The sequence below is a fragment of the Ostrea edulis genome, chromosome 3, assembly GCF_947568905.1.
Source record: "Ostrea edulis chromosome 3, xbOstEdul1.1, whole genome shotgun sequence".
NCBI lineage: Eukaryota > Metazoa > Mollusca > Bivalvia > Ostreida > Ostreidae > Ostrea > Ostrea edulis.
Window position 1 is genome coordinate 64,763,718 of NC_079166.1, and position 11,999 is coordinate 64,775,716.

Sequence of the window (11,999 nt, forward strand, 5' to 3'; positions counted from 1 at the left end):
AAAGAAGATGATTGGTCGACAGATTGTTCGAGAGAAAAAAATATGACTCTGTTTATTGTAAACAAATTGCACATTATGTGATTTGATAAACACTTAAATATACCAAGTAAATAATTTTATCTGTCATAAAGCAAGTATTTATTTTATACGCCATGACAACCAAATAACATTCCCCGCGGTGTCGAATTGTTTATCAATGTTACTTCCGGTTAAAGCACTTGTTTCGATTTGTTCAGTTTACTGAATGTTCTGGATATCTCGTGTTTGAATAATAATCTGTATTTGTAGCAGGTATTGATGATTTCAAAGGTTTGTGATATTTTACAAAATTGTTCTACAATACTTCTGGTCTGAGAGTCACAGGAGTCGACAATTTTATTGGTAATCAGTAAGTCCAGAAAAATCTACGTCTATGAAATTGCCGACTCCTGTGTTCCAATTTGTTAGGTTTACTGAATGCTCTGGATTTTACTTCAATTTCTGAAATTGATGATGGATAGTAGGTCGATTTCACTCCATCAAATTCAAAAGGTATTTTACTTGTATGCACACATTGTACATTTTAATCCGAGATTCTTGCCCCCGCTTTTATATTGTGACATGGAATCTCGGATTATACTATATCTTACGGCACAGGCACCTGAATTTCTGTCAATAAGTCGCCCATTAAAGCCAATGATCAAAAAATCATACCCCCTCTATATATGAATACAGTGTATTTATATATATAGAGGGGATAGGATTTTTCGATCTTTGGCTTTATTCATCAGCAATTTATTGACAGAAATTCAGGTGACTGCCTTTGAGGGTGAAGCAAAAGTGTTGGCATTAGTAGAGGACAAAGCCCTCTCACGGCCCGAAGGGCCGTGAGAGTGGAGCTCTCCCTATAGGTAACACGTATATACATGTTTAAAAGGAAAATATAGGAAAACAATGAAAAATTAAACCATACCTATGGAACTTGAAAAGTTTGGTACCAAATGGCGTCGATTCGAATATTAGCGCGTGGACATGTATTCCTCCATTTTGAATCTTGTTTACCCTAGTTCACGTCGTTCTGAGATGTTACATAAAATCTGTAAAAGCATGTAAATCTTATTTTCTTAATCATATATAATTACTCCACGATTACCGCCATGTTTTTTGTTGTGGTTCAAACGCTATGTTTGTAAATTTGCTAAATAACGACGCTGAATATGACGTCACAATGTACTGTTTACATCGATTGCGTTATATTTCCCGCCTTCAATATATAGGCGGATCAAATGTCCAAAATTAGGATGCTTTGATACAGCTCTGTCCTCGTGCTAACTTCGGGTTAGTTTTGTCCTGTTTTGGATATAGATACTAATGCCAAAACTTTTTTGCTTCGCCCTCAAACACGGTCATGCCGTAAAACATATTATATATATATATATATCCATAGCAGGACAAAATATATCCTGAAGTTAGCACCTAATGTGTGAGGACAGAGCTCTATCAAAGCATGGTAACACCTTCTTACAAGACTTTAGACATTTGATCCACCTATTAAACAAGGAAAATAAATGCAATTGATGCAAACAGTTCATTGTGATGTCATAACCAGCGTCGATGTTTAGCAAATTTACAAACATAGGAGACATGGTACAATCGTGTTAATCAAGGAGTGATTATATAATTATGATGAAAATATGTTTTACATGCTTTTATGGATTTTATGTAACATCTCAAAATGACATGAACTTGGCACATGAGACTCAAAGTGGAGAAATACATATCCTCGTGCTTGTATTTGAATCTACACCATTTTCACCAAACTTTTCTAGTTCGATTGGTATGGTTTAATTTTTCATCAGTTTTCTATACTTTGCTTTAAACTCCCCTCTATTATTTTGAAAATCATGGACACCATCTCAAAGGAAATCAAACACTGCAATTTGTAAATCAGATGTAATGTTAGAAATCCACAGATTCACTTTAATCTCAGCAAGATTTGTCGTGGCTGGATATTTGGACTGACACCTCTTCTGAATCTCAGACCAGTGTCGCACAAAGTCTGAGATTCAGAAGAGGCGTCTGTCCAAATGTCCAGCCTTGCCAAATCTCGCTGAGTATATGGCAGCTAATGCTTGGAACTGGTAAGGTCCCTCCTCAATAATCATCCATGAGTTATTTGACTTAACTCATTGTAAAATGTTTCTCTAGGGCATTTAAAATATATTGCATATTTCTCCTCAAATAGCTTGAAACCAGCTGTTAACGGATGTAAAAAAGAAATGTTCAAGGTCTCTGACCTAATCTGTATTCTTGTCTTGGGACTCAACATACTAAAATGAAAGCATGATATGTTCAAATTCTTTTGTTGAAGTTTTAAACTGAGTGGTTTTTCTGTAAAATAATGAAATGACAAATGATGGAATAAAGTCTGCAAAGAGCTTTTTACTTGTATTTGTCTGGATATGAAAATATCAAGAACTTTTTGCAGATCATTTGAAACTACAGTAAAAAAAAATAACAATGGTGAAGTTACACATCAAAAAGGGAGATGAGAGCCAGTTTCTATATGACACCACAGTAGAACAACCTATCGATGATCTGTTGAATGATGTCTGTGCCATCCACAATGGACGACTCAAAGTGCAGAGAATTTGTGCAGGTAATTTCAAATCTGACTTCAGGTACATTGTCATGCAGTTGGGAGAGGGCCTACATAGGCTATGCCTGTTGTCCAATCCTATTGAATTTCTCAATAAAATATGTTTAAATTGTCATGCAGTAAAGAGCCTAGACAATGCATTCACAAGATTCAATTTTCATTTCAAGTAACTATGATGTGCATTGACAGTCTTAATATTAAACATTTTTCATAGCATTTGGAACGATTAACATTTTTGCATATGCTGAAAAAGATTTCATGTGGACTACCAAGTTTAAACATGAAAATTTCTGCATTTCAAATAAGATGTCTGCTCCCAAACCAATGCTGTCAATATGGACTTTAGGACAGGGTCCTGATCCCATTAGATTTGGAAAATTATCAGAATATTTTGTTCAGACTGGGATTTTTTATTCAACATACAACATCTCACAAGGTTTTGTTTCAATTAAAAGAGGTTTTCTGTTTTTAGATTTAATGATCAACGTACATAGAACCTCACTCAGTTACATTCATTCAGTTCTCTGTCATCACCATCAAAGTACATGTACATGAAGTGTAGTGTAGAAATCTCTGTAGTTTTCTGTATTTTGACAATAGGTGATCATTTGAGAAATTCATCTAACTTACATTGTCTCAAAATTAGGGCTAAAACGATTCACCGAAATATCGATACTGTTCAATATAAACGTTTGATTCAATGATTGATTTATTGCCTCGATTTTCGGTTTGATACATTTATTACAAAGGGATTTAGTAATTTACATCAGGCTCGGTCTGTACTTGTTGTTTTCCTTATAGGTTGATGAAAATAATAATGAACTTTATCAGTTTAAACTATAGAGCCAACATGCATCTTACCGTTTGTAAACAATTTGCTTTTAAAATTTTGATTTTTGAATCTCGGTAATTATTTTTTCTTTAGTGTTATTATTGATTTCTTCTGTAAATTGTATCATATTGAATCGTGGCATAAGTATTGCAATATGTATCGTATTGTAAAGGGGACATATCATTTCAACCATACTCAAAATTGTAAATTTTTAGACTGGTAAGTGGGAAAGTTTTGCTTATTTTGCTTTTATCAGACCCGATTTAGAGAAATTCGCAGACATTTATTACCATGTTGAGATAACTCAGCTCCATGTAGTATTTTTTCTTTACAGAAGATTTTGTGGTTCATTTCTGAATTTTTGCTTGTCTCAAAGTTAGGAACTCCTAGAAGAGTAATTGGGAAAGTTTAGCTTATTTTCCTTTTGTCAGACTCAATTTAGGGAGATTGACAGCCCTTTAAACAGAAATGTATTACTATGATATTTTTTTTTCAAAATGTAGATAACTACTTCTTACAGTAATTTTACTTTACAGAAGATTTTGTGGTTCACATCTCAATTTTTGCTTGTTTTCCCAAGTACTATGTATAAATGGAAATTTTTGTCCTGTGATATTTTTGACCAAATACAAAGAAAAGGAAATTTTGGTATAAAATTCACTCAAAGCCAGATTGTGCTACTTCCGAAGTCTGAAGAATAAGGAAATTTAAATTCAGTCAGTTTTGAATTTGCACACATTTGATGAGGATGAAATAAACAAAAGTAAAATGAGTAGAGTGTGTGTGTGTGTGGGAGGGGGGGGGGGGGGCTCTGTATACTGTATCATTATGTGTGGTAAGTGAAATAAATGTATGATTTTGTTTATTGCTGAGTAATATGATCATTTTTTGTTTATCTATTCATTGATTTGACATCAATCAAAAAGGTGCACAAGTGTAAGATCAGCCACAAAATAGTGATTTAGTTTGGTTGTGTTGTTTTTTCTGCACATACCAAAAAAACAAACAAAGTTTTTGAAATATCTAAGAAAATATCAAATATTTGACTGAAACCAAAGCTATGTACATTAGTAAAAGATGACAAGTGTAATGTTTATAGGATTTTGAAATCCCTCTGTAATATATAAAGTGGAGAGATATTATTATCACATTAAATGATATTGGGGTTTTGTATTTTAGAAATGGATGAGCTGGCTAATCATGGAATCACCCTGCCACCTAACATGCAAGGTCTCACTGATGAGCAAGTGGAGGAGTTGAAACTGAAAGATGAATGGGCAGAGAAATGTGCTCCGCAGGGTGGTGTAAAAGAAAACAAAGATCCCATTGGTCGACGCAATGGCCAAGGTAAATTGCATTTATGGCAAACATTTTAGAAATTATTTCATTCTTAGTTAATTGATAGAAGTTTAAAATGTTAATTTTGATAAGAGATAACTTGGGTAATTTAGGTTCGTTTTGATACCCATTGCTTATAACCATATAAACATTACATGTATTGGCAGTGATATTCAATATTCAATGGTAATTTTGAAGATATTTTTAATGTTTAGCACCAAATGAAAAAATGGCTGAAATGATGAAGAAAACAGCAAATGAAGCAAAAGATATGATTTCAAAGGTAAGAATGAAACTTTGAACTGTTTACTTAAATTCTTTTTAAAATTTGAAATGTGGAATCATTTGTGTTCATGTCAATAGATTTGTATACTTGTTTTCAATGTATATGCATTGATTTTGTTTTTAGATAATCATAATCTAGATAGGTAATTTAACCTCTGATCAAAATTTGTACATGGTTCATCTGTTCAGTGTTGTCTGTAAACTTTTCACATTTTTGATTTTTCAAGAATCACAGGTCCAATTTCAACTAAACTTAGTATAAAGCATCCTGGGTGAAGGGGATTGAATTTTTGTAGAAATGAATGACCACACACCCATCCAAAGGGAGAAGAAATAGTGAAAAAAAAAGTTTAGTTTATTTTGTAGTCTTCTTCTCAAGAACCACTGGACGAAAAAAGCCATAGAAGCTTTGATATGTAATGAAGATTCAAGTCTGTTCAAATCTTGATCCCCGAAACCAGGGTTTGGTCACATTGAGAGCTTAGGAATATATCAGACAATTCTTTACAAATCTTCTCTTCAGGAACAATATGAGTACAGTTTGTCAAATTAATGACAAGTGTTTGTTTACAGTCATTTGACTCCAGATCTTGTTTACAGACTCAATTTTGAGAGGCGGATTTATGTAAACACAAAGTGTATCCTGTGTAAAGATATTTTCAATCCACTTATTTATTATAGATGTTTATTCTATGACAATTAACTGTCAATTTCAACCAATCAAAACTAGTCTCCATGACCCTTTAATGTTTTGCATGGAAATGCAAATGGTCAGGTGAGCAGTGTGACCCTCAGGCCTCTTATTCCTCATAGTAATATCCTATACTTAGAATGCAGTAGGGAGAGTTTTGGGAACATGAAGGATTTGTGATATCTCTTTTATTTACCAAAAGCATGCACAGATCCAGAAATTTTTCCCTAGGGGTGGGGGAGGAGTCAAACCTCTTATTTGTGAAGACATCGGTGAAATGAAAGGTTTTGTGACAGAGAGGTGGACTCACTAATGTATTGAAGATTGTATGTTGTATTGCTTTTGAGAAAGTGAGAAACAATAATGATTATTACAAAGGCATTTTTAGCCGAGTTGTAACGAAGTTGAACTCGGCTATTGGTTTGGTGATGCGGGCGGGTTGGCGGGTGGGCGGTTGGGCGGTTGGGCGTCAACAATTGGTTTCCAGATGATAACTCGAAAAGTTTACAATCTAATCAAATGAAACTTTGATATATTGTTGGGTACCAGGTAAGGAAGACCCTTATTGATTTTGGAGAAAAATGATCAAAGGTCAAGGTCACAGTGACCGAAAATAGAATGAAAATTTCAGGAAAATTTGGTTTCCGGATGATAACTCTGAAAGTTTAATTCCAAATCAAATGAAACTTTGATATATTGTTGGGTACCAGGTAAGGAAAACCGATATTGGTTTTGGAGAAAAAAAGTCAAAGGTCAAGGTCACAGTAACCGAATATAAAATGAAAATTTCAGAAATATTTGGTTTCCGGATGATAACTCAGAAAGTTTTAATCCGAATCAAATGATACTTGAAGATATTGTTATGTATCAGGTAAGGAAGACCTCTATTGACTTTGGAGAAAATAGGTCAAAGGTCAAGGTCACAGTGACTGAAAATAGATTTAAAATTCCAAAAGGATTTTGGTTTCCGGAGGATAACTCGAAAATTTTTAATTTGAATCAAATGAAACTTGGATATATTGTTGGATACCAGCAAAGCAAGGCCCCTATTGATTTTGGAGAACAAAGGTCAAGGTCACAGTGACCGAATATAGATTGAAAACTTCAGACAAATATGGTTTCTGGACAGTAACTCAAAAATTTTAAAACTGAAATTAGTTCTTCACAATTATAAATATACCACGTCATTCCTGGCTTTACAATGTATCCCATGCAACTCGGCTCATGCACCCCTGGGTGCATATACTGATTTTCATTCCTAAATTTAGAAAATGTATAAATAAATAAATTAATATATATATATATATATAAAGATACTGAGTTTGTATACTTCTTTATTTTGTCAAGCTTTAGAAGGTTTGTGTAATAAATGCTTGTCTGATTTTCTTTTGCAGAAAAAGGTAGCAGCCAATGTTTGTGTGACACAAGCCACGGTGAAGGAGGCTCTGGACATCTTACGTGGTGCTGTCATGATTGTCTACCCCATGAACTTGCCCCCACATGAAAATGTCCGACTGGAACTAGAAAACAATGAAGATTTAACTGGTACTCAGGTAGGTTAATATGCATAAAGTTTCTTAATAATTCGTCTTGTCAGAAAAGTATGGCTTTTCTGCAATCCTTTACACTTTGTGGTTTCGTATTGAATACAACAATAAACATAATAACTGATAATTTTACATCACTACCCCTAAGTCTAAGTCCTTAACCCTAACCCTCACTCTCATAAAAAATTATCAATGTATGTCAAAAATAAATTATAACTGAAGGATATTTGACATTCAACAATAAAGTAATCGTCAGCATTCCCATATCGATACATGTGTAAATAGACATGGTGATGCACAGACAAGTTGACTCTCTTCGATTCTAATGAACTGTGTATTCAGATCAGATCAGACAAATACATGGCATTGACATAACCTGTCAAAATCAAACAAACCACTTGAAATTTCTCTCAAAATAGTGATTCCTGCAATCTCACCTTTTTCGTCAGCAGACAACATGTAGGCTGTTTCGGAAACTGTCATGATGTCACAGTGACCTAATTTGTAGCTCTATAGGAAAACGATCGGCTATATAATTCTGGGCCGTAGTAGAATAAAAATAAAGTTAGATTGTTTTCGTGTATGTTGCAAGATAACCTCCTTGGTCTCAAAGTGTTGTTCGCTGACCCTTCGACTTCCATATTTCAAAATGACATCTTTTAACCCAGTATGTATTTTATCTTTACATTTGCAAATACATGTTTTAGGTTTACAATCAAATTTCTACCTCTTATCTCCCATCATACCAATCAAAATATAAATAAAAGGGTGATTGTTGCTACAAATTTCTTTTGGGGGGGTGGGGGGGGGGGGGGGGGGGGGTTGAGGGTGTTAATGGAATATGAGGGTATATATATTTTGAAGCATTTAATACTTCTTGCACAATTGACTTTGCCATCTAAATAGATTATCACATGATCACATTTGCCTAAATTCAAAATTATGTATTGTTGTAAAAGTGTATCTGCAGTACAATGTTAAACATCAACATTGAAATCTCATGTCAGTTTTCTCCACTTTAAATTGTACTCTGTATTTCATTTTTTAGGCTTCCAATGAAGTTCTAGATGAAGGGAATGCATCTATATGGTTTTCAGGAAAAGAAATGATCAGAGGGAAACAGCTGAAAGACTTCATCGGGAAAAATGAGAAGACAAAAATAGTTGCTAAGATTCAAAAGGTACTTCAACACAAACAAAAATGTATAAATCTTTTAAATGTATGCATTATTAGAGGGCCTGGCATGAAATGTGGGAACCCGATAAGAATTATATTGTCCATTTGTCTGTCCATCTGTCTGTCAACACTTTTGTTGTAACTCAGAGTTTTTACTGTAATACTTTCAAAGTTTGTACAGAAATACTCTTTTCAGAGAGAGAGAGAGAGAGAGAGAGAGAAACTATAAACTGGGGTCATATCACTGTGTCAGTATGGATGTCTAAATAATATGTATAATACTGTGACACGATAACTCAAAGAATTTTCTTTGTAACAATTTCAAATTTTATACAGAAGTTGACCATATGAGAAAGACTACAGATTTTAATTAAGTCCATGCATCGAAATTGGGAAAGACCTATAGGAATCACATTTTTTGTTATCACTTTTGCTGTGACACAATATCTTGTATAGTTTTCAATATAAAGCTTGTAAATATTATGCAAAGGTTGTTGACCATAAAAGGAAGACAACTATAGATTTTGGGGTCATGAAGGTTATGGGCAAATTCACAGCAGTCCTTTCAATTTATAACTTTACTATGCTTTCATTGTGATTTGATAAGTTGAAAAATTGCTAACTTTCATTGTTACATGATAAAGATTATATATTTTATACAAAGGTAGTTAACTATTAAAGACACCTACATAATTTGGAGCCAAAGGTCAAGGTCACAACAAACCTTCAGTCTTAGACTTTACTTTGCTTTCATTATGACACATTAAGTTGAAAAGTTTTTGACATAATGCTTTCATATTTAACATGAATGAAATACAGATCTGGGAAAAGAACATAATCACTCCTCTCCATCATCCGGAACGCTAATGAATTCTGTGTTATTAGCACTAGTACATGTAGAATACGTGAATAAGTTCTCAGAGGGGTCCTGTCTGACTGAGTCATCTGAAGTCAGTTTTGATTGGTAGAAAATCTGAAATTTCATACTCTCACCATTTGACACAGAGATCGAATACTGTATGTGCACTTATTGTAGCGTATTTAAGAATGGCTGAGCCTGAGCCTATACATGTACTGTTTGGCGTTATCATGATTTAGTGCTTCTTCTGTATATAATAATGAATAAGTAGAGGTTTTCATGTTTTAGCATAACCATAAATTAGCACTCTTGCTTCATTGTCGAAGGTGCTAGAATACAGGGCTTGAAGCTATCTTTTCATGTCACCAGCCCAGCCGGACTGATGGGGTATAATTTCAACGCATTCAGTACCTGTGTAATATAAGGAATCTCATTAAGTAGAATAGAAATTTCTACTCACTCAAAGCTGCATCACAGCTAGAGTAGGTGGCCAAGAATTGTCGACACTAAGATTTGGTATTTCTAAATCGGGCTGAGAAGCAAATGGAAGTCGTAATAATTGCCTTTGTCGATCAAAAGTGGTCTCTGCTCTACTTGCTGGATATTACCGTTTCATACATCCCCGTTCAGTGGAGTATGTTGCTTTGTACGCCTGTCACTAGTTAGGTATGTCTGTAGACAAGATAATGTCTAATGGATAAAACCCTTTACCCGATAGTCAACAACTTCATAGGCAGGTTTGTAATGATTAGTAGATGACCCCTATTGATTTTCAGGTCAAACAGTCAAAGGTCATGTTGTCTTTCAAGCATATTTATATGTCAATTGTTGTTAGGCTAAGCAGATAATCCTTAATCTGATAGTTATTAAATTTCATAAGCAGGTTCATCATGACTAATAAATGACATACATCTATCAATACATTGTATGTGGGTCAATAGGTCACAGGTCTGTCAACCATGCATATACCTACTGTGTGACCCATAGTTATAGTATTGTTAAGCCATTTGTCATCAAACCTTCATAGACTGGGTGGTTATAAGTAGAAGACTTGCAGTTAAGTCAATAGGTCGCCGGTCTTTCTAGGATAAATGATTAAGTCAATAGGTCACAGGGGTTTCTAGGATAAATAATTAAGTCTATAGGTCGCAGGGTACTAGGATAAATAATTAATTCAACAGGTCGCAGGGCTCTTTAGGATAAATAATTATGTCAACAGGTCACAAGGCTTTCTAGGATAAATAATTAAGTCAATAGGTCACAGGGCTTTCTAGGATATATGATTAAGTCAATAGGTCACAGGGCTTTCTAGGATAAATGATTAAGTCTATAGGTCACAAGGCTTACTAGGATAAATACAGTGTCCAGCCAAACTTGCGAGAACTTTTTTCATTTAGTCATCAAACTTATGTGCAGGTTAATCAGGACAAGTAAACAACTCCTACATTTCCCACTCAAAGACTTCAATATGGGGAAGGGTTTTCTGAATATGTTGTAACCTCTACATCAAACTACAATGATCATGCTATCTATACCTTGTTGGGTACATTATTTTTGTTTTTTACAATGCTTCATGCTATTTTTACCAGAGAGGACTTGGTGCCCCAGGAAGAGAACCTGTTGTCACGGAGGACGAACAGAAAAAGATGATGGCTTTCTACTACAAGAAACAGGAGGAGTTTACGGTAAAATTCAGACATCTTACAATGGTGTCTGTAACGATGAATTAGGAGGGTGGGGGTGTAAAAATTATTTCCCTGATGATATAAATTGTACAATTTTTTTCTGCAGAAACTGGAGGCAGAATCAGAGGATGCATACTTAGATTCACAGTGGGCGGACTCAAACCAGCTGAAACGTCAGTTTCACGGAATGAACAACATCAAGTGGGGGCCTCGGTAACACAACCCACTGCATAGAGACAACATGATAAAAATAATCGTATTTAATATAAAGACAAAACAACGCATCTGCTCCATATGAGGAATTCTGGGTTGACATCCATAAAACATCCGAAATGGGCGGTAATTTACTCCGTTCCACTTCTACGATGCACTGAATGATGCACAACCGTATTTGATATTTTTCCCAGTATTTATTTTTTTTTAAGTTGTGAATGATGTTTCATATGTTGATGAGGTTTATTTGTCGATGGAATGAGTGAAGTATCATACTATAGTATATGTCAGTGTGGTATTGATACATGCCTGAATATTAGAATTGTTTCATGTTCATTCAAGCTGATACAATTTCATGGATTATTCACATACATTTTCAAGATCTGAGTATTTAATGGTAAATGTGGATTGAAAATAAAATATATTTTACACTCAATGTATTGGCATTGATTTGGTTTTCTTCATCAAATGAAGCTAAATATTAGTTTTGAAGTCAAGGTCAACATATTGGTATGTATTTTTAAACTGAAAGTTTCATGTAGTGCTGTTATAGTACAAGCTAACTGCAGTCAAACCTCATTATATCAAACTTGATGCGGCTGAGTAAAAACTTCGAGAGATATCTGAGGGTTCGAGATACTGAGGTTAAAATGCAGTTGAGATTTCGAACTCGCTTTGACATATCGATGGTATTTGATATATCATTGTTTGACATACCGAAGTTCAACTGTACAT

At 34.4% G+C, this 11,999-nt stretch overlaps 1 protein-coding gene across 2 annotated transcripts; it reads left to right on the forward strand.

Annotated features, from left to right (window-relative positions):
• Nucleotides 1-5: 5 nt before the first annotated feature.
• LOC125673386 (cilia- and flagella-associated protein 298-like) lies at nucleotides 6-11,700 on the forward strand. Of its 2 annotated transcripts, none has more exons than XM_048909959.2 (8): nucleotides 6-309; nucleotides 2,468-2,638; nucleotides 4,650-4,817; nucleotides 5,024-5,091; nucleotides 7,179-7,337; nucleotides 8,380-8,511; nucleotides 10,956-11,051; nucleotides 11,158-11,700. In XM_048909959.2, exons 2-8 carry the CDS (start codon nucleotides 2,500-2,502, stop codon nucleotides 11,266-11,268), a joined length of 873 nt encoding a protein of 290 aa, XP_048765916.2. In that variant the 5' UTR covers nucleotides 6-309; nucleotides 2,468-2,499; the 3' UTR covers nucleotides 11,269-11,700. The 2 variants fall into 2 exon arrangements, with proteins under 2 accessions (XP_048765916.2, XP_056014532.1); XM_056158557.1 differs by having other exon boundaries at nucleotides 139-531.
• Nucleotides 11,701-11,999: the final 299 nt, after the last annotated feature.

Coding starts and splice junctions, on each gene's coding strand:
- LOC125673386 (XM_048909959.2), top strand. CDS start 2,500: ATGGTGAAGTTACACATCAAAAAGGGAGATGAGAGCCAGTTTCTATAT. Junction 7,338..8,379: donor AAGATTTAACTGGTACTCAG/GTAGGTTAATAT, acceptor TTCATTTTTTAG/GCTTCCAATGAAGTTCTAGA. Junction 8,512..10,955: donor TAGTTGCTAAGATTCAAAAG/GTACTTCAACAC, acceptor TATTTTTACCAG/AGAGGACTTGGTGCCCCAGG.